The sequence below is a fragment of the Capsicum annuum genome, chromosome 6 (genome assembly GCF_002878395.1).
Source record: "Capsicum annuum cultivar UCD-10X-F1 chromosome 6, UCD10Xv1.1, whole genome shotgun sequence".
NCBI lineage: Eukaryota > Viridiplantae > Streptophyta > Magnoliopsida > Solanales > Solanaceae > Capsicum > Capsicum annuum.
Window position 1 is genome coordinate 198,169,886 of NC_061116.1, and position 22,254 is coordinate 198,192,139.

At 36.0% G+C, this 22,254-nt stretch overlaps 2 protein-coding genes across 7 annotated transcripts; both read left to right on the forward strand.

Moving 5' to 3' along the window:
• The first annotated feature begins 1,467 nt into the window (after positions 1-1,467).
• On the forward strand, positions 1,468-5,469 carry LOC107874787 (phospholipid:diacylglycerol acyltransferase 1-like). The gene is made up of 6 exons (XM_016721526.2): positions 1,468-1,893; positions 2,311-2,533; positions 2,641-2,924; positions 3,086-3,410; positions 4,164-4,420; positions 4,533-5,469. Exons 1-6 carry the CDS (start codon positions 1,475-1,477, stop codon positions 5,011-5,013), a joined length of 1,989 nt encoding a protein of 662 aa, XP_016577012.2. The 5' UTR covers positions 1,468-1,474; the 3' UTR covers positions 5,014-5,469.
• A 922-nt stretch (positions 5,470-6,391) lies between these two features.
• LOC107876072 (polyadenylate-binding protein-interacting protein 4) lies at positions 6,392-21,504 on the forward strand. Of its 6 annotated transcripts, none has more exons than XM_016723061.2 (15): positions 6,392-6,664; positions 10,890-11,084; positions 11,149-11,295; positions 11,458-11,591; positions 11,821-12,011; positions 13,752-13,929; positions 14,036-14,269; positions 14,676-14,794; positions 15,064-15,133; positions 15,252-15,285; positions 18,990-19,309; positions 19,528-19,668; positions 20,461-20,553; positions 20,656-20,718; positions 21,143-21,504. In XM_016723061.2, the coding sequence occupies exons 2-15, from the start codon at positions 10,952-10,954 to the stop codon at positions 21,170-21,172; spliced, it is 1,887 nt and encodes a 628-aa protein (XP_016578547.1). In that variant the 5' UTR covers positions 6,392-6,664; positions 10,890-10,951; the 3' UTR covers positions 21,173-21,504. The 6 variants fall into 6 exon arrangements, with proteins under 6 accessions (XP_016578547.1, XP_016578549.1, XP_016578548.1 ...); XM_016723063.2 differs by having other exon boundaries at positions 6,464-6,664; positions 11,155-11,295; XM_016723062.2 differs by having other exon boundaries at positions 6,464-6,664; positions 10,890-11,078.
• Positions 21,505-22,254: the final 750 nt, after the last annotated feature.

The window sequence follows — 22,254 nt, forward strand, 5'->3', positions numbered from 1 at the left end:
AGCTTCATTTGCCACATATAAGAGAAAACAAAATAATACTCTAAAAATGTAATCCTTAGTAAGAAAAGAGGACAAATGGTCTAGTTCTATGGTGGAGCCTCAAAGGCATATATATAAGTCTGTCTTAATTGTTTTTCTTGTGCCTTGTTTTTTGTTATGTGCCTTAATTTTTTTTATGTGATGAAAATGCCAACCATACAATTTCTACTTTTCTCCTTGTTGCCAATACAAGCAATAATTCATCTGGGTGCTATTTAACAGCTTACTACACCCTATTTTGAAAATATGCCAATTTCTTTAGGGTCGTTAAATGTGAGGTATAAGGGATAAAATAGTCTCAGAATAAAATGATGGATTATTTTATTTCATGTTTGGTGTGAGGTATTAGTTAGTACTGAGATTATTTATCCCATCATTTACATCATAGTGATGAGATAAGTTATTCTAGACACATGTTGGGATTACTAATTTTGGAATTATTAAATCCAAAAATAATTATTTCGAAATAACTCTTTTTCAACCAAACGACTCCTTAGGGCACAAACCTGGATTTGATTTTCACTCCAAAAACTTCCCAGCATTTTTGTAGCCACCGACTACTCTCAAATCATGAGTGCGCCTCTTGATATAATAAACATACCTATGCACAACATATACACTGTTATATTTCGGCCATATTGGTTAATCAGTTGTCCAAACTCTGTAAGTCCGTAATTTCTCCAAAATTATACAACCAAGAGGGGTCTGTGAAAATATTAGTATAAATAACATAAATATCAATTTTTTAAAATAATTACACTCTCTCCCACTTTTTAAATTACTTTACTTTCTCTCCTTATTAATATACATAACATAGCCGACATATACATAACATTCTATGTATATGTGGGATTTTTGTCCTATGTTTAGAGAGTTGAGATTTTTTATAATATTAAAAATATAAGTTGTGTATTTGTGTAATTTTTAGAAAATATTAAGGCCCATAACATGGTGGGCCGGAGCAATAGATCAAAAGACTTTGAAGTAGAATTTCAATGAAATGTTTTGGCTCGTTCTCATATATATATATATGGACCATCTTGTGTTTCGTTAGAGAAGCTATGAAGTAATAACATGTTTAAATATTTGACTACCAATTTTTGTAACAAGTGACTTTTAACTTTAAAACATAGTATATGAGTATCTTGACTCCTTTATTTGTTCAATTTTGTGTTCATTTGAAAAAAATAATTTGTTAAAACAAATTGCAACTGATAGGTATTATGTTTCACAATCAATTCAAATTAAACAAAATTTTAAGAGCAAACCTTCGGAAAATAAAATAAAAAATAGCAGTAGTAGTAATCAAGCACAAGTGTTATTTTTCCCTCCACCAACTTAAATTCTTGATCCAACATTATAGGAAGTTATTACACATAACATGCTTGTATCCATTCCAACAGAATAATACTATTTGTTTAAGTGAATTTTGATAATGGAGTTAATTAGAAGAAGAAAACCACTTCATCAAAATGAAATTCCTCCACAAGAACTTGATGACGTTGATGATAAAAAAACTAAGAAGAAGATTGGTATGACGAAGCAGAAATGGTCATGTATAGACAGTTGTTGTTGGTTCGTGGGATACATTTGTACTGTATGGTGGATTTTATTATTTTTGTATAATGCCATGCCAGCTTCATTCCCACAGTACGTAACAGAGGCGATTAATGGACCGGTAGCTGATCCCCCGGGTGTCAAGCTACAAAATGAAGGGCTAAAGGCTAAACATCCAGTAGTTTTTGTTCCTGGGATTGTTACTTGTGGCCTTGAGTTGTGGGAGGGACATCAGTGTGCTGATGGATTATTTAGGAAGCGGCTATGGGGTGGAACTTTTGGCGAAGTGTATAAAAGGTATGGTAATTTCTCTTATGTTGATCAACGATTTGAAGTTTATGAATTTCTACTGTACCATCATAAATGGATTCCTAGTATGTATACAGGATGAGTTGTGCTCTAAAATTTGGGACTGAGAAGTACTACCAATTTCCACAGTCCCAGGATAAAATGAAGTATTATTTTATCCCATGTTTGGTTTGATGGATTAGATAGTATCAGGATTACTTATCCCACCATATACACCATAGTGATGGTATAAGTTATCCCATACACATGGTGGGATAACTAATCCCGAATTATACCGGGATAACTAATCCCGGGACTAGTTATCCCGGGATAACTCTTTCCCAACCAAACGAAAGAGTTAAATCTGTGTAACAATTGGAAAACAAAGTTTATTTTAATGTTCATCTGTTTATGTGATGGTAAGAGACCGTTATGTTGGGTGAAACACATGTCATTGGACAATGAATCTGGATCGGATCCTCCGGGGATTCGGGTTAGGCCAGTTGCCGGACTTGTTGCTGCAGATTACTTTGCGCCTGGATATTTTGTGTGGGCAGTTTTGATTGCTAACTTGGCGCGAATAGGATATGAAGAGAAAACAATGTATATGGCTGCATATGACTGGAGGCTTTCATTTCAGAATACTGAGGTACGAATTTCACTTTATTTTGGGTTGTCCTTTTGCTCGCTTGAGCTTTGTTGTTTCCTTAACTTCAAAGGTTGTACCATATAGTGATGGTCGATTCATCTCATCAGGTGCGTGACCATACATTAAGCCAGATAAAAAGCAATATAGAGCTGATGGTTGCATCTAATGGAGGCAGTAAAGCAGTAATTGTTCCACATTCCATGGGGGCTATTTACTTTTTGCATTTTATGAAGTGGGTGGAGGCACCAGCTCCAATGGGCGGTGGCGGCGGTCCTGATTGGTGCGCCAAGCATATTAAAGCAGTGATGAATATTGGTGGGGCACTTCTAGGTGTTCCTAAAGCATTAGCTGCACTTTTCTCAGCTGAAGCGCGAGATATAGCCGTTGTAAGGTAAAATTGGTTCATGTGAATGTTTCTGCCTTGACAGCCACTTATACAGATGCTATAAAGCTAAATCATTTCTTGGCTGCACTTTGAGTGCTTCCGCTTGTAACCTGTTCCTTCTTCTTTAGTAGTCTTCATGTTCATTAGTAAATCCACCTAAATTTCAGGTCTATAGCACCATCTGTTATGGACAAGGATTTATTTCGTATTCAAACACTACCACATATAATGAAGATGATACGGACATGGGATTCAGCCATGTCTATGATACCCAAAGGAGGAGAGACGATCTGGGGTGGTCTTGACTGGTCTCCGGAAGAAGGTTATTCTCCTCGTAAAAGAAAGCTAAGAGACAATATTGGGCAAATGTCAAGCCGTCATGATAATGAAACTATAAAATCTAAAGGACAACTTAACTATGGAAGGATGATAGCATTTGGAAAGGATGCAGAAGAGAAACATCCATCAGATCTAAAGAGGATTGACTTCAGGGTAATGCTAATCCGAAACCAAATGCTCTTTATTTTTCGTTCTATACATATTTCCATGCTTTCTCCTTTTTGATTCACTGTGAGTTGTTTGAAAATTATGCATGGCAATTTTAAGGACATCTTGCTACTTGATACTACTAAGACTCAAGATATATGTGAATGGATTAGTGCTTTGGCATGAACTTCTTCTTCTGGTTCATATTTGTGCTTGAGAAAGACATTTGTGAGGCATAGCTTTGGTAGAGCTGTCATCTAAAATTAGATTGCTGCTTTAGGAACAACCAGAGATGATTTGGATACCTTGTCATAGCTAGACACTTTGGATGCATCTTGCATGCTTACCAATCTTAAAATTCAAGCAGATGTACTTGGTGTTATGTAGGTATAGGATATGACAGTGAAGGAAATTAAATCTATGTATCAGAAGTGCATGTGTCTTAGTACATAGAAGGCAGATTTCGATAACCGGGCTTAAGTATGATTTGTTAGCGAGGGAGTTTCTCCATCGGATATCTGTTGTATAAAAAGAGAATAACTACATGAGTTCAACAGAAATGCATATAAGATGAACGTTAGTTCAGTTGCACCATAGGAATGCATGTCTCAATCGATGTCCTTCCATGGTTTGGGTTCCTAAAGTTTTATACCAGGTTTCAATATGCCTTTAACTTTTAATGCTGACACACTTTGCGAAATGATCTCTTTCCCACTCACTCTTGTTGTCTGGAAGTAGCTAATGTTTGCTTACATGCAGGGTGCAGTGAAGGGCACTAATATTGCAAATAACACATGTGATGTGTGGACCGAGTACTCGGACATGGGTGTTGGCGGTATAAAAGCTGTGGAAGAATACAAGGTTTATACAGCTGGAGATATTTTGGATTTACTCCACTTTGTTGCCCCAAAAATGATGGCTCGCGGAGGTGCTCATTTTTCATACGGCATAGCTGAAAACTTAGACGATCCAAAATATTCACACTACAAATACTGGTCTAATCCATTGGAAACAAAGTGAGCACTTCCATTTGAACTTTGTTTCCATATTATTTTAATATGTAGTCTTTGCACATAGAATGCATCTTGTTACTTGATATATTTTAGTTTTACCTTATCAATAATGCAGGCTACCAAATGCTCCTGACATGGAGATCTATTCAATGTATGGAGTCGGCATTCCAACTGAAAGAGCGTATGTGTACAGGCAGGCGGCAATAGCACAATGTCATATTCCATTCCAGATTGAAACTTCAGCTGATGAAGGGAATGAAGGTTGCTTGAATAACGGTGTTTTAACTGTTGATGGCGATGAGACAGTGCCTGTTTTAAGTTCAGGCTTCATGTGTGCAAAGGGATGGCGCGGAAGAACTAGATTTAATCCTTCGGGAATCAAAACTTATATAAGGGAGTATGATCACGCTCCTCCCGCTAACCTTCTTGAAGGTCGCGGTACCCAAAGTGGAGCTCATGTAGATATAATGGGAAATTTCGCTTTGATTGAAGATATTATGAGAGTTGCCGCTGGTTCTACTGGCAAAGACTTGGGAGGTGATCAAGTACACTCGGATATCTTCAAGTGGTCTGAGAAGATTAGTTTAAGTCTTTAGGGAAACTTTGGTTGTACTTCTCGTATATAGTGACTTGATTCAACATGACCTACTTGACGTAGCAGTTAGAATATCCCTTTCATATTACGACATTGTGATGGCGATCAGTTTTTTGTCTTCAAGTTTCGTCATGGCAAGCTGCCTGCTTCATGAATATAGCCATTCATGTGGAAGCCGTATCAGCTAGAATGCAGGTTGCTTTGTGTATCTCGCCATGTAATATGTCAAAACTGGGCTTGTTGCCCAAATCAGAAACAAGTATGGATAGAATTGATATTGTACCAGATGTGCAAAAATCTAACCGATCGATATTGTTATTGGGTTATTGGGTAATGATTTTTTAATGATTTTATAAAAAAATTTATTGGGTTATTGGTTCGGTTTGATTTTTTTTTTATTGGGTAAACCGATAACCCAATAAGAGTGTATATATATATATATATGATTTATTATATATTTCTCTTTGATTTCTATAAATTAACAAACTTATTATTTCAACTATACAAACTCTTAATTTCTCCTAACAACATTTAGTTCAAACTTGAAGATTCTTGTAAATTAAAACACATCATGTTGGATTTTTGGTTGCAATTAAGATTCATTTTTTTTTCATGTTAGTTACTACTATCTCTATTTTATGAGTATTTTCTTATCGATTAAATCGAAAATCGAACCATTGAGTACTAAAAATCGATAGACCGAAAACCGATAAAAAATATCTTATTGGTTTGATTATTGATTTAGCATATTTAAAAATCAAAAATTGATAAACCAAACCGATAAAATCGAATCGAGTCGATTGATGCACATTAACAATCGTTTTTGCATTATTTGATAGGAATGGAATTTTTGCATTACTTGATACATCCCTTAATTGTGGTAAGTCAATAACTGGGTAAACCAAATTTGTTAACTATATTGTCATTTACAATTAGTGATGTTCATAATTATTTGGTTAGCTGGTGTTACAAAAAAGGACACACCATAATAAAATTATTTGAATTTTTCTCATCATTGAAATTAATTAGCTGTTTTTTTTTTACAGAAAATAACACTATTATACATGGAGCTTTCATCTTTTTAATTGAGTATTATAGTTTCAATACCATGTATTACTTCATCTCGCTACCATAGCTATAAAAACTTTAAACTAAAACTTTCAGAATCACATTTGGCTGTACGTTAGTTGGGTAATTTTAATAGTTTTTAAAAGTTGAGGACATAAAATTAAATTTAAAAAAATTTGAAAGTCTAAATTTTTTTCAGAAAGACACGACCAAACATATCTCTACCTCGAAGTTCAGTTTTTTTTTTAATTTTTGTGACCATTTCTGCCATTTTTTCAACTAGTATAACTAAATATTTAATATTTTATACTAATACATGCATAACCAACTATCGGAATACCTGAATAATGTATAGTAGCCCTCATCCTTTATTGTATTTTTCTTCTAAACATACAAAATTACCTCGCTAGTATATATATAGGAACAAACAAGATGTATAAACAGAAATAATGGACTCTCTGTGAGAACCCATTTTGAGCATTTACCCCTCACGGTAGACACGCAGAGACTTCCTTCATCCTTTCCAATTCCGTTGACACATACGCTGTCGTTTTTGTATCATCAGTTTTCAGTTTTCTCTCTTTGTAAGTATCGCCTTTTCTTATCGACTTGTTTATTTATGGATCATGTTTTTTGAATTGCACAAGGAAATGGGTCTAGGTTTTTTTTCAATTGAGCTAGGGAAAAAAGTTGTCTTTTTTGCCCTTTTAAAGCTGGGACTTTGAATTTGTTGCTTGTGATTTTGTAAAGCAGCTGAAAAAGCTGTGATTTTGGATTGGATAATAACTGTGTTGATTGTCTTGTATGGAAAGTTGGGTGCTTTGGGGAAGATCCTTTTATGGATAATGCAGTTATGCTTGATTATATTGCAGTTATTATAAAATATTAACATCGTTTAGGTAGGAAAAGTGAACAGTTGATAGTTGAGGTATGTTTTGATAAAATCTATGTAGTTTGAATCGCACAAGAAAATGGGTCTAGTTTTTTCTTTTTCCAATTGATCTCGGAAGAAAAAGTTGTCCTTTTTCCGTCATTAAAGCTGGCATTTTCAATTAATTACTTGTGATTTTGTAGAAAAACTGAAGAAGTTGTGATTTTGGATTAGCTAATAGTGTGTTGATTTTCTAGTATGGAAAGTTGGGTGCTTTGGAGAATGTAGTTATTCTTGATTATATTGCAGTTATTCTGAAGTATCACTGTCGTTTAGTTAAGGGAAGTGGATGGTTGATAGTTGAGGTGTGTTTAAGAAAATGGGTCTAGAGTTTTTTAATCGAGCTCGGAAAAAAAGTTGTCCATTTTAAAGTTTGGATTTTGAATTACTTACTTATGATTTTGTAAAGCAGCTGAAAAGGCTGTGATTTTGTATTAGCTTCTGCTGCGTTGATTGTTTATATGGATAGTTGGGTGCTTTGGAGAGTTTATACATTCTTGATTATAGTGTTGTTATTCTGAAATATCACCATCGTTTGAATAATTGATAGTTGAGGTGTGTTTTGATAAATAGTTGGCGATAGTGCACTAGGAAACAGGAAACTCACACACCATACCTGATAGTTCAGGTATTAGGTGTGGACTCAAAAAATCGGGATACTTCTGGTGTGCTTTTGATCGTTAAACTCTTATAAAAATTATGAAATGGACCTAAATACAGCAGAATGGATATAAAGGTTGCCAACCCAACTAATTTAGGCTAAGTTGTTGGTTTTTGTTGAGCCGGAGGTCTTTCAGGAACAGTTTCTATACCTCCAAGAGGTAGAGGTAAGGTCTGTACACTCTACCCTTTCCAGACTCCACTTCGTGGGATTTTACTGTATGCTGTTGTTGTTGCTGTGTGTTTACTCTCAGTGGCGGAACCACATTTAATTGAGGGGTGTCGATCGACACCCCGTTGTTGGAAAATTACACTATGTAGATAGGGAAAAATATATTTTATTGTATATATATTACATATAGACACTCCTTGGCTTCGTCGTGACTTTAATTCTTTATATTCTAACAGCCTTTAGTGTTCCTCTGCTGTTTACTCACAATGATGAATAGGTACCTGTAGACTCCGTTTTTCACTTGGTATGATTATGTATTGTATAGGAAAAAAAGGGATGAGAAAGAAAAATATCAATTGCATGTTGAACAGATGGCATTGAGCTTAAGTTTCCAATGAAGGAAAAATAGATTCACTGCATGTCGTTTCTTGGTTACTGTTAGTTGGTTTGTCAAGATTCTGGTAGTTGGGCTTCTCTTTTTCGGGAGAGATTGTATCTGAAAGACCTTGGCTCAAAAGAATGAGTAATTAAAACAAAATAATGACAACAAAATAGCAAGATAAAACTAGGTAGATGAGGCAACAGATAGTAGTAAAAATAAAGAATAAGACACTATGCGAATATCAAATAATACTACTAAATAAAAGGAAGATGAGAAGAGACTAGCCCTTTGCCTCTCCCACATAAAAGTATGATAACACTCCGCTACCTACTACTCCTGTAGCTTTCTAATGTTCAATATTTGATCATTTAAAAGCTTAATAGCAGCTGATGTTTTAGGTAGTTCATAATTGTTCCTTCACCAAATATCTGATCTTGGGCTTACTAATGAAAACCTTACTTGATTAAAGGAAAATACCACTCTGATCTTGAACTTAAAGTCATTTTCCCTTTCTTTTCCCAGAACCCCGCTAGTAATAAGATTTTTAAGAGCTCACTTCATCGGGCTCAAATTTAAAAAAGCAGCCACTCAAGTGTTTAACCGTTGACTTTTCCTGGTAAACTGGTTTTTTCTGTCAACTGGAACTAGGCTCTTGTTGGTCCTAGGTTATGGCAGATAGTGCAAAGGCCCCCTCTTTCCGTCCATTCTTCCCGAAGTGAGCGAATTTTTTATTGCCAATCAGTTCATTAGGGTGATTGTTTTAGAACTTAATCATCAAATGTCAAGAAAGTGATCTTTCATTGTCGGCACTAAGTCCTTCGATCTCATAAAATATGCTCCATCCTACGACATATGGTACAATTGTGTAGAGAGAAGAAGAAAATGTGTTAGGCAGTTGATGATCAGCAGACGAGTCCTAATGTATGTATGGACATGCCAAAGGATGATTGCAGCATCACAAGGATCTGGGAACATCTTTAGGAGATGAAATCAGTTGGACCAACTCTATGCGTTTTCAGTAACTCAGAATTTTAATGTTCATGGAAGATTTGTGGCTATTTGTGCGAAAGAGAAGCAACATTATCATCCTGGAATTTTCCTACAATACATCCTGGGTCGATATACAAAAATTAAATAGAAAGCCAGATTATTAAAGGGAAACAATCACTAGTTATACAGGGCAGTGGAAACTGAAGAAATGGTCTAAAAGTGAAATGGGCTGAAAGATAGGAATTAGTTGGAGCTAAAATCATTGAACAAAAGAGGTAGTCCCTTCAAAATTGTATGTTGGGGAGATTCGAGGGTGTTCACCAAGATATCCCAACAGGCTCAGAATTGAGAAGATGGGTTCACCGTTCACAACATTTGAAGGGCTTCCAGGGAAGGGGGTTGTAAGTCCTTGGAATGAAGGGTTTAGTTTTATCTTCGAGCTATCATCGGAGAATCTCGGTGAATCAAAAGAGTATGGAGATGGGAAAACATGGAACTTAGGCTGCACTGGTGACCAATGACTTGATTCGTCTCGGACAACTATTTACCAAAATAGTGTTGGATAAGGTTCAGAGGTGAACCCGGGATTTGAAGATGAGTGGGGCACCACTATCTTTAACATGTCCCTGTTAATTACTAGTTACAGAGTTTGGCATACAACTCTCTTGCAACAACAACAACAACATGCCTAGTAAAATCCACAAGTGGCATACAACTCTCTTAAAACTTAAAAATTGTGATAAATTATGAGCAAACTATAAACTTCAAATTGATCAAATGTCATTAATTTAGTACTAATATAACAAAAGTAGATTTATCTCATATTTGACATTGACGCACTTTCATATTTCGAAAATGGTGAATGATAGCATCGTTTCTTATATTTACAATTTTGTCCTTCCCGACGTGACAAATTAAACAATCATTTAAAAATTCATCACCAATACTTCCACTTAGTTCTTTCCCAAAAAAAATAAAAAAAATACTACTAATTAGTTCATTCTTGATATACGTCATGGATGAGAATGCTCTTTGTGCAGTTGCAGGAGTGATATGTAAAATCCACGTCAACTTCTCCGACTCCAACTCCAAAAAAATTTAGTTTTCATGGCCAAACGCCTTGTTAATTTTAAGATTTGGAGGTATGGATCCACATACAGATATGGGTGCGGGATTCACCTAAAAATAATTCAAATACCTAAAAATAGAGTTATATGTCTAAATTATGAGACATTATGGGAAAAACTTTACAAGGTTTTCCTAGGAGAAAGTGTTGATCAAGAGGAGACTCTCAAAAGGAGATATAAGGAAAAAGACTGGCATAGAAATATCTATATACAAGATATTCCATTTTCTTCAATTTCACGTTAGTTATTGTTTTGATTACGTATCTATCCCTAATTTCTAAAAGTGGCGTTTGGTCAAGTACCCAAAACCGGTTGATAAAATCTGGTATTGATCCCACACTCACGTGTGATGTGTGGCACCAAAAGTGAAGGGTTCGAGCAACATGGGTACCAGCTAGTGGTAGATCCAGTTCTACTGCCTTAATTGTCGTCTTGGTGCGTTCTGTGTAGTTGGTTCTTTGCCATGCTTGGCAAAAAAGATGCTTATTTCAAATTTCAACCTTAAGCCATTAGGATTTTTTGTTTATTGGAGTGTCGTCTTCTGCAGTGTATCGACTGAACCTGAGTGGAACCGCATCTCGCCTATAAATTAACACATATTTTAGGAAGATGCAGCAGCCCATGCAGGCGAGGCCTTCTGCCAATGGATATGGCTGCCGTAAAGTCGATAGAGAAACGGGAACTAGGTTGGAGACTAAAGTGCAATCTGGAAGAACTACTTCTTGTCAATTTACAGGTGTAGGTGAGAGCCACCGACTTACAATTGTCTATGATTTCTTCCGTAATTCTAATTCCAAGTGTTCTAGGTAAAGGGGGAGCATATCAAAGCCTGTCACGTGATCGACTAATTTATTTAAGTACTTGTCTTATTGGACATCAAGTGGAAGTACAAGTGATGGACGGATCAGTGTTTTCAGGGATACTTCACGCGACAAATGCTGAAAAAGATTTTGGTATGATAGAAAAGTTAACTTAGACTACGGGTCCTTGATCAAAAAAAAAAAAAACTTAAGACTGCTGTCTGTGGGTATTAATTGAAGACTCTAAACACTGTTTTGGTAAATGTTCTAATATTTTATATTTAACATTGTCTTTGTTCCCTTCTCTTTGCACAGGTATTATTCTGAAAATGGCCCACTTGATAAAAGATAGTTCCGAGGGGATGAAGAATACCTCTGAAGCTTTTAGCAAGCCTCCATCTAAGACTTTGATAATACTGGGTAAAGAATTTGTACAAGTTACAGCTAAGGTTTGTGTGCAACTACTAAAATTCTTTCCAGCAATTACTTTATGCCTGTCTGATTTCAACTGCAGCAATTCTTTAAATAATCAACCAAACAAATCAAATCACAGAATATTATTGTGACGGTGTTTCATGGAAGACCTTTATACATCGTTTCTAATTAGTTTTCTCTTCTGATTGTTGTGATTTTCAATCAGCTGTAGTTATAACAATGATGCGTATTGCTTTGGAGTAGGGTGTGCCTACAACTTTAGACGGCTTCAGAACAGAAGTCATGCTGGAACAGCAGCAGGAACTTTTGACAGATTCATGTATTTCACAATCTCGGCATATTGAGGTAGAGCGGCAGTTAGAACGCTGGGTACCTGATGATGATGCTCCTGAATGTCCTGAACTGGACAATGTTTTTGATGGCCATTGGAATAGGTTGCTTCCTCACATCATTTCCTTTGATTGTTTATGTTTTAGCTATTTGTAGTCTGTATTGCGTGGATCCTTCAAAATCCTTGATGTACCGAGTGTGGTTGATTGATCCGCTCTATATTTGATCAACCTAACTCAGGTGCTTTGACTAAACCTATGGCCAAGAAGTATAGGTTGATTAGCTATTTGGTTTGGCTTTTGGTTTTTACCATGTAAATATATTCACATAAAGTACTAGAACACTTTGGTATTATACGGGATAACTTGTGTTTAAACAAAAAGTGTTTACAAAGAATTTAATTATACTAAGCTCTAATTTAATAACTTTAATTAGTTGTCGATATATATACTTATAAGTATCATAGTATACATTTCTTGATTGTATCTTGACACCCATACCTATCGACCTATCGTTACTGCCAAGTCATACGATTGGCAAATATTAATACTATAGTTATATTAATTTATAATGACGTGATATGTCACTTTTCTTTAACTTAATTAGCAGATATGGATTTAAGTAGTTACTGCCACTTCTAGGCCATGATGAAATTAACAGGAAAATCTGAGCTTACATTATGTCATTATTGACTTCTTATAGAATTATTATCCTGTGTTCTTGTTGAAACAGATTATTACTGTGGTTAAAGAAAATAATTCTCGTACTACTAGAGGGATGGTTATGTTAGTTGTTCTTGAGCATCATATTCATAAAAGCTTATGTTGTCTAGTAATCCATAAAGATGTAGCGGAGAAAATGGAAGAATAGGACAAAAAGATCCTTATAGGCCGCACAAGCTAGTGGAATTAAGGCTTAGTCTTGACTCTTGACGTTATGCTTACATTAGGTCCAATGCTTTTAGGGGTCTCTTTGGTCCTCTTACAAATTTGTGTTAGTAGGAAATGTAAATTCTAATATATAGAACTATAAGTTTTCTCAACAGTTGAATGAAATGGGTCTAAATAGAGTGAAATGGATAGTGAGAATTTGTCTGCCGCGTCCTCCCATCTTTGGATTGAGGCGGTATTCTAATTTCTTGATCCTGTCCCTCTCATGCATACTTACACATATTTAAAACCCATTCCTCCTTTCCACCGGTCTCTGTGTCTTTTTCCTATCTGAAACATATTCCTCCTTCGTCACGGAATTGTTGTTTGCGAAGTTCATCCTTTTATATGCTCTCTTTTTCTTTAATCTAAGTAAATATGTATTGAGTTTATTCTGAAGGCAGACATTGAGTTGGATTGCGCCAGATATTAGCACTTAAAAAGTTCTTCTGGCTTAATTATTACATTGCTCCTGTGTCCTGAATCATATTTCAAATTTTCAACTGTCTTTGAAGTACAATATTTCTTGGTGAAAAGGGTTAATTTCTCCTGTAGCTTTTTAAAGTGGGTAATCACCGAAAGGACGAAAAAGGTGTCATTCCCGGGTTTAATGACATCTACTTACTATAGAACATTATTGTATTTTAATTCAGGACGAGTGCCTCTTTCTGTATGATACAGATTAATTTCACTGAATTACATTACGAATTTCCATTTCTGCTCTATGTCAATGCAAGATAAATGCGTAGAATATTATTGTATCGTCCCTTTATTAGTAACTACTAAAGTCTAAACTTTCTTTGTCCTGTATTGTTTTACTTTTGCTAATTTTATTTTTTTGCATGTCTATACTAGTCATCTATCGAAATCTCCTTTATAGTTGCTTCAAATCTTTACAATGTGTGTGCTTGTCAGGGGCTGGGATCAATTTGAAGCCAATGAAACATTGTTTGGAGTAAAAAGCACATTTGATGAGGACCTTTATACGACGAAGCTTGAGAGAGGTCCTCAGATGAGTGAGTTGGAAAAAGAAGCTCTACGAATCGCTAGAGAAATTGAGGGTGAGGATACACGTGATTTTCATCTAGCAGAGGTAGGGTAATTTTTTCCTTTATACAGAACTCTCTGTTTCTTAGTGAGTTTTCTCTGCTTTTTTCGCTCTAATTTTAGTTGTGCTGCTTGGAGTTTATTTCTCATAGGAGAGAGGGATTCAACTTCACGAGAACCTAGAAGTTGATGATGAAACCAGATTTTCTGCAGTTTTTAGAGAGGTTGATGATAGCGGCTATGATGACTGTGAGGACATATTATTGGATTCACGTAATGATGAAACGTTTCAAGGTATATCTAATGCCATGGACAAGTCATCTACTTACATGAGCAGAAGGAAACAGAATGATGGGGCACAAGTTTCGTCAAGATCTTCCGCCATGGTATAAGTTTGTTTACCTGCATTCACTATTCTGTCTAAAAATTGTTTTGTTGCATTACTGGGGCTTTTTCCTTCCTATCAATGATTGGGGTTCTGTTTCACGGTTAGTGTAATTTGTAATTTCTTATTATGAAATCCAAGGCATAACTTAAAATATGGATGACAGAGGAAGGTTATTGTCATATTATCAGATATCTCAAGTTAGTTGGAAAATATTTTAAGTGGTTATGTCTACTGTTGCTAGTGAATGTGAGAGTTATTCACATCTTAGACCAAGCACTTTCAGAGCGAATCATGTGGTTTAAGAGCCTACAATATAATACTTTAGCTTCTGTGTACCTGACTATAGTATATCTAAGCTAATTATGTGATGTATTTTAGTATTTCTATGCCTATCTTGTCCGTAGGATGAAGTGCAATCTTCTCAGCTAAGTACCAGCAGGGATGTCTACCAGACTTGTTATGATGATCATGCGAAAGAGTCATCAGTTGAAGTTGTCCCTAAAGATGCCTCTATCTTAAACAGGTTTGCTATAATCATTCCTTTCTACCATTGTGATACTTTTATCCCCTTAGTCTGTAAAGTCTATATTCTGGTACCCCGACTAGTAATTTTAAATGATAATGTTAGCCTTGTTAGTAATCTCATTTATTGTCTCCCCAACGAAATTATCTTTTTATCCCCTTAGTCTGTAAAGTCTATATTCTGGTACCCCGACTAGTAATTTTAAATGATAATGTTAGCCTTGTTAGTAATCTCATTTATTGTCTCCCCAACGGAAATGGTCTTTTTAGGAGACTCAAAGCCCTGTTTAGTGAACATGCTGGAGCAAGTTGCAATAAGGAGGATACGAGAAATCAAATGGTCAGCTAAGCTCTAAATTCCATAATGCTTCTTTTTTTTCATTTTAACTTACTATTAATGTTTTGTGTACCTTTTATTGGAGAACTTTCTTATGGCTGGCATTCCTTGTTTCATATAGGTAGCTGAAGTGGCTCAAATATCAGTATTTGAAGGTGAGTATGTCTTGTGATCAAGAGAAGTTAGATATTTCATGTTAACTCATGCAAATGGAATTTTTTAATTATTTCCCTTGCATTGAAAATAGTGAACACTTGGCCAACTACATTGCATTTGTCATTTATTCGGCTAGTTCATTTCTGTAAATTAACAGTAAAAACAACTAGACCTTAGTCCCAAACAGTTGAGAATCGGCTATCTCTGTGAATGAGCTTGCTAGCCTATTACATGAACCTAGTAGGTTAGCATTTTACCCACTTTTGACTTACTCAAATTACCCTCAATAGTCATTTAAGAACACATCAATTACCAGGGCTTTTTGGTCTGTTAAAAAAAACTAAACGTTTTTCTTCTTCGTGTCTATGTGTTAATCTTTTCTCTGTCTCATCCATGACTCTTCCAAATTTTACAAGATAACAATGCAACTTCAAGACATCAAAGAAACCACTCTCTTTCTCATAGTGAACTTGCAATTAATCCCTCTATTTAGGTAACTTCACGAAAAGAGAATATGAGAAATTATTAAATTTCTTTTTTAAGCAAAGGATTTAGTGAAGTTACAGAAATCTTTGGTGAGAAGAATGTGTTACTTAGCATATTTTTATGAGCTGAGAAATATTCTTGTTAATTGTACATTATGGTTAAGCCCTTTTTCTCCCATTTCTCCAACTTGATTTGAAGCGTTTGCGAGCTATATAAATTGGTTAAGAACTTAAGGGGCAGTCTACCTTCGTGGGGCTTAAACATCACAGAATATATGATTCATAGTTAAGCACATTTTCTTTAATTTATTCTTCACAATGAACTTTTTGGGTATTGTCAGCAGGTGATGCCACAATTAATTCCTTGTCAATTGCCTCACTGAAATTTTTAGATATTAGCATGTAAATTTATGTTAAAGGTACTAAAAGGATAATTGGCAAGTATGGCCCTAACTAAAATTTTGAGAGAATCTAGTGAGATGGTTTTTCAAGATGCTAAGGTGTACTCAGGCATAATAGCAAGTAGATACGTTGTTGCAGATAAAGGAAACAGAGCTTTTTAGCTTTTAAAAGATACGGCATAGAAAATTATACGATTTAACTTTCTCAAAATGCTAATCTTGGGCCAAGAAGAAAATGGAGGTAATCTTTTTTTTTTTTTTAATCGTGGAAAATATGGAGGTTAGTTTTTGCAATTAAATAAAATGTTTTGCAACAGATTTAGTGAATCCTCTTCTCAGATTTGTGTAGTGTAATTAAAATATTGCTCCCAGGACCCCTACCTAGGTGCCCTTCTGGTGTTTCGGATCCTCGCTGTTCACAGGAAAACCCTTTTTCTTTCATACCTATCTGTAACCTACTTCAAGTTTGGGCGAACTATCTTGATCGGAATTACCTTTCTTCTTCTATTATCTCTTCCTCTTGCACATCTTGCCATATGGAGAATAGATTGTATTTCAGAGTAGGGGCAAAATCCTACGACCTTACAGAAATAAATTCTACATATGGGATCTGGTATGAATGGGTGGAGAGCGCCAGATTCTCTATGAGAAGGATGAGTTTAAGCAGAGGAGCTCTGCTGTGGTTGTGCAGAAGATTAAAGGAGGCATCAGATATTAAAGGGAAATCCTTTAAGTGTTGGAGATGCGTGGATCTGTCCACCTATATCTATTGCTCTTTAAAGTTCAATGAATATGGCAGATTTATTTCGATCACTGCAGTTAATGGAGATGCTAGATCTGTCATCATTCTTCCAGAAAACACATTCAATGAAGCTTGGGAGGAACTTACTAAGAAAATTGAGAATTTTATTAATAAGCCAGTGAAGAAACAAATTTCAATTACAACTGATAAGGATGATTATAACAGGGGAAATAGAGGTGGGAGGTACAAAGATGCGATGCCCAAGAACAAATGGGCAGCACTTCAACATCCTATCAAAACAGATTCAGCAGCTAAAGAAGGGAGTCGTGGCAAAGATCCCCTGAGAAGAAGTCTGGTAGGCAGCTTTCCAGGATGCAGCGAGATCCCCACTCGCAACAATGTCAAAACTTGGGCTCCAAAAACTTTGAAAGGTATCTATAATATTCTGGTATATAATATGAATGGAATGCAATTTGAACATGTATTTCTGGGAGAAAGGAAGGTGAAAAGCCATCATCTACTGCTGGAGTGGTGGTCACCTACTTGGGGCTCCCTCTTCAACTATGGTCTGGTAGGTGATGAAGGAAATAGGAGAACAATGTGGTGGATGGATCGAGTTTGAGGAGTAAGCGCAGTTGAAAAACCATTTGAGATAGGCTCGTATGAGGGTGAAACAACAATATACCCAGTGTAGTCCCACAAAGTAGGGTTGGGGAGGGTAGGGTGTACGCAAACCTAACCTCAAACTGATAGACCTCAGATCAAGATATATACAATCTAGAAAAAGAAGTACAGGAAATAAAAGAAACAACAGACAGTACTAAAAACAACAGGTAGTAGCAGAACAATACTACAACAAATACTACTGTAATTGAACTACACGAAACAGCATATAATAGCAAATTGAAGAACAAGAAACAATCATAATACTCCGACTGCGAGAAAGGACAATAGTCTTATTAGTCAAGTCATAAGACTTCCCCCCTAATCTGAAAAAGATTCTGTTCTCCATCCTCCATCCTGGGTTATTGTTAAGAAAGGGAATTAACAGGTCTGAATCTGAAAAAGTTGAGAATCAGACTGGAGGGTGTTTAAAACATATGTATCTCTCTCTCTCTCTGTTTGTGTGTGTGTGTGTGTGTGAAAATGCGAATGTCTAAAATATATTCTCAACTCATATGTATCGCCTATGCGGATCTTTTTCTTCTCGGGTGCCCTATCTTTTGCTAAGTCTATTTGAATCCCCATAAATTATAGTTACTTCAAGAAAACCTCTTTCCATGTGATTTTAGATCTACCTTGTCCTCTGTTAACACCTTCACCTACTATGTGTGTTGGCCTACAGTAAAAATGTGAATGTCTAAAATATTATTCTCAACTAATATGTGTCGCCTATGTGGATCTTTTTCTTCTCTGGTGCCCTATCTTTTGCTAAGTCTATTTGAATCCCCATAAATTGTAGGTACTTCAAGAAAACCTCTTTCCATGTGATTTTAGATCTACCTTGTCCTCTGTTTAACACCTTCACCTACTATGATTTCACACCTACAGACTGGTGCATTTGGAGGCCGATATGATCAAACTATCTCAAACGACCTCTCATTATCTTCAATCTGTGTTGCTTGAACTTTCTCGCAAATGTAATCATTTCTAATCTTGTATGACCACGTATCCATCTAAGCATCCGCATCTCTGCGACATTCATCTTGTGGATGTATTGGATTTTAGCAGCACAACTTTTGCTCCAATTAGGGATTATTTATCAAAAAATAAAAAAGATACAATCGGGATTAACTTTGGCAACATTTGCTTATATTGGTGTTAGTGCAATTAAATGGTAAAAGTATAGGATGATTACATTTTGCCTACAATGAACTCGCATCCTGAAAATTGAGATTGAATTTGTGACTAAGAAACGAGATCTCTCATGCTTTTGCAATGACAGTTACTTGATGTCTAATTGCTATATGCTGGTCTGTGATACATTTGTGCTTTTGACAGTGCAAATTCAACTCTGTCAAAATGTCTTTCTTCCAACATCCATTTCTGTTGACCTCAGGTTTTAATCTGTGCAGATTCAAAGTCTTCTTCAAGAATGAAAACGGAGACCTGTGATGGGGGTAGATCGTCTTCCGACATCTCTGCATTGCATGTTCTTCCAGCGGACCAGGATAAGATCACAAATGCTTCTCAAGAGAAGTTGGACAGGTCGGTGTCTTCCAAGATCCAAGGGGCTTCACAATCTGCTAGTTCTCGTGTGCGACCTAGTAGTTCTGCTCTATCCGCTTCTGATGGAACAGGTGCTGCCGCTACTTTAGCTGACAATGGATTATCACGAACCTCTTCCGTAAATTCATTTTCAGCAGAAAAATCGACCCTCAATCCACATGCCAAGGCAAGAACTATTTCCTAATCTTCCTTTTTTCAACAAAACCAGAAGAACTATCATCCCGCAATAATTTCCATAGTTTCAAGTGGAGTTATGCAACTTCTTCTTTTCCCCCTCCCTTTGGCTATAATTTCAAGTGGAGTTGTGCTATTTGTTCTTCTGCCCCTCCCTTTGGCTAATCATCTACATGTTTATCTATTCTGCTTCTATGAATATTTTGTCAGGAATTTAAACTAAATCCTAATGCAAAGAGTTTCGTTCCATCTCAATCACCTTTGAGACCTGCTTCTCCAGTGTCTGATAATTCCTTCTACTATCCAGTGGGTGTGGCTACTGTTCCAAATATGCATGGCATGCCTCTTGGGGTAAGTGATGCTTGTATTTTATATAGCCAATCTATGCGGAGTTTGTTTTGACTGGAAAAAAAAAAATCTGTAATGAATCTTACCTGGTTTGTATTTTGATATCAAAGCATGGGCATTCCCTAGCTGTATTACCTAAGTTATATTTAGATATGTACTTGACAGTGTCTCTCAGTTCTATTTTGAATCAAACATTTGGCTATGCTGGTGGAAATATTTATAGATTTGGTTTGTCAGTAACCCATTTTTGGTGGTACTGTGTAAACTTTGCAAGTATGTTTTCCTAAGAATGGTAATTTGCAGGAGGGGTAGATGAGGATGGTAATTTACAGGTGTACATAAGGACACTTCAGTTGTAATCTTCTGTTGTTGATTGTTTATCCTTTGTTCTTTTTTTTCATGGTGGAACTGAAATTCTATTTGCTGTGCAGTCAATTATGGTAAAATATCATACTTCTCTTAGCGGGTATAATTAATGTTGTATTGATTATAAATCCCCCTCCCTCTTCTCCCCATACCCCACTTGTGGAAATTACAATGGGTATGTTGTTATTGAGAAAAATTGTGCTTTTGATCTGCCTACAGTTTTAAAGAAACTTAAAAAAACTGAGAAACTTAAAAAAACTGAGAACTTGTTCTATACGTGTACTTGATTCTTTTCCATTCTCCAAATTTGTTCTTATGCACCTGTGACCATAAGCTATGCAATGCTTTTAGATGTTTAATCTTATTGCTTTTGTACTCCTCTTATGAACTACTATGGAGTACGTTGAGAAGCTGAAATTGGTGATGCAGGTTGGTCCATCATTTTCTGCACATCAGCCTGTTATATTTAACCCACAGGCTACACCTGTACCACAACAATTTTTTCATCCAAATGGGCCACAGGTTTGTCAATTTTTTGGGTTATCAGCATATAAGTGTACTTATTCTTCTGTCATATTGGAAATGGGTTTCAGAATGTTCAAAATTCTTATCTTTTTGATGCAGTACGGACAGCAGATGATGATTGGTCACCCTCGGCAAGTTGTCTATATGCCAAGTTACCCATCTGTAAGTAATCTTTTGACATTCTACAATTATTTTTGTTAGTCTTTGCTCCAGTAAAACCGAAATAATGATAAATTTAACAGCAGTCGAGCTCTTAAAGTGTGTTCCAGTCTGTCGGCTGATTCGTACGTGAATAACACCATTTTTCTGATTGTTATGGTTATAAGATTGACTGTTAATATGTTTGGTCATATAACCCCTTTCGTGCATAAGTCGGACGAATTCTTGAGAGTTCTCTAATTTTATGAGAAAATCTCTCTTGTTTTTAGAGAGCGCCACGACTCATGTTCATTTATCGCATCATGCATGTTCTCTTTTTTCAGCAAGAGTATTGGGTCTTGTGACAAACTAATGGAAGCTTCAACATTCTCTTTCTCTCTCTCTGTTAGTGGCTCAAACTGACTGTTGCTTTGTTGAGACATGATAGGAAATGCCGTTCAAGGGACGAGAGTACTAACCAGGTAGCAGACCATATCGCGCTGTGGGTTGAACTTGTTGATGCAGTATGAAATAATTTCCGACTCTAGATTCACAGATTGGTGAAGGAAGTTCAGCTGTCAGCTCGTTGATTGGTTTTGGGGGTGGGGGGGCGCTCCAATGGCAGTCTTTGGTGGGGTTAAACTTTGGTGTTTCTTTGGTATACTGCAGTTCATATCTCTTTTATTTGTATTCCTGATAATAAATGTTTTCCTCCTTTTCAATACTATTTTTTAGTGAACTTTTTGTTACTTGTGGGTGGAAATTAAAAACAAAAAATGATGTGAAGAGTCGATATTCACTTTTTTTCCATGTTTATTTTCGTTGGCGTGGAAAAATATTCCCAAAGAAGTTACATGCAAATTGTGTGAGAATAGATAAGTTGCAAGTCTACTCAAGTATTTGGGATAAATAATTTCTCGACCACAACAAGGGCATACTCGGTGAAATACCGCAAGTGAAGTCTGGAAAGGGTAGAGAGTGTGCACATCTTACCAGTACCTCGTGGAGGCAGAGAGGATGTTTCCGGAAGTCCTTCGGCATTCAGAATGGGTATTGATAATAGATTTGTGACTGATTTTACTACTCTATGAGCTTAATGTAAATACATAATAATCTTATTTTAGTTATATTATTGTTAGCTTTGATGGATAAAAGGGAGGAGTAAGAGCGAACAAGGGGAAGTCAAAGCAAGCACATTAAGGAAAAAGGGAAGAAAACTGTTGAGAGTCACTAGTTTATTAGGCGAAATAATCGGTAAAAGGTAGAAACTAAGACCTCCATAAACTTAAAAGTGTGGCTTCTTGTAATACAGCTCGGGTTTAGGGAAGGATCAGACGATAAGGATAGAGATTTATTGAAACTTGGCGGGTATTTAAATTCCTCTTAGATTAGTAGTAGTGAGATTCATTGGTCTATCACGAGAATTGTTTGTTCACGTGACATTGTTTAAAATTATATTAGAACAAATAATCAATTTTTTAAATTGTTTTATGGATTCAGATTAGTGAAATTTTTTTCTAGAACTTCACTTTTTAGTCCCAAAAGAAAAGGTATTTTGTT

Bases quoted from the DNA above. Each gene is read 5' to 3' on its own strand.
- LOC107874787 (XM_016721526.2), top strand. From the start codon at position 1,475: ATGGAGTTAATTAGAAGAAGAAAACCACTTCATCAAAATGAAATTCCT. The intron at 2,925-3,085 runs GTAAAATTGGTT...CCTAAATTTCAG, and splicing joins CGAGATATAGCCGTTGTAAG to GTCTATAGCACCATCTGTTA. The intron at 3,411-4,163 runs GTAATGCTAATC...GCTTACATGCAG, and splicing joins TAAAGAGGATTGACTTCAGG to GGTGCAGTGAAGGGCACTAA.
- LOC107876072 (XM_016723061.2), top strand. From the start codon at position 10,952: ATGCAGCAGCCCATGCAGGCGAGGCCTTCTGCCAATGGATATGGCTGC. The intron at 11,592-11,820 runs GTTTGTGTGCAA...GCTTTGGAGTAG, and splicing joins TTGTACAAGTTACAGCTAAG to GGTGTGCCTACAACTTTAGA. The intron at 19,310-19,527 runs GCAAGAACTATT...ATATTTTGTCAG, and splicing joins CCCTCAATCCACATGCCAAG to GAATTTAAACTAAATCCTAA.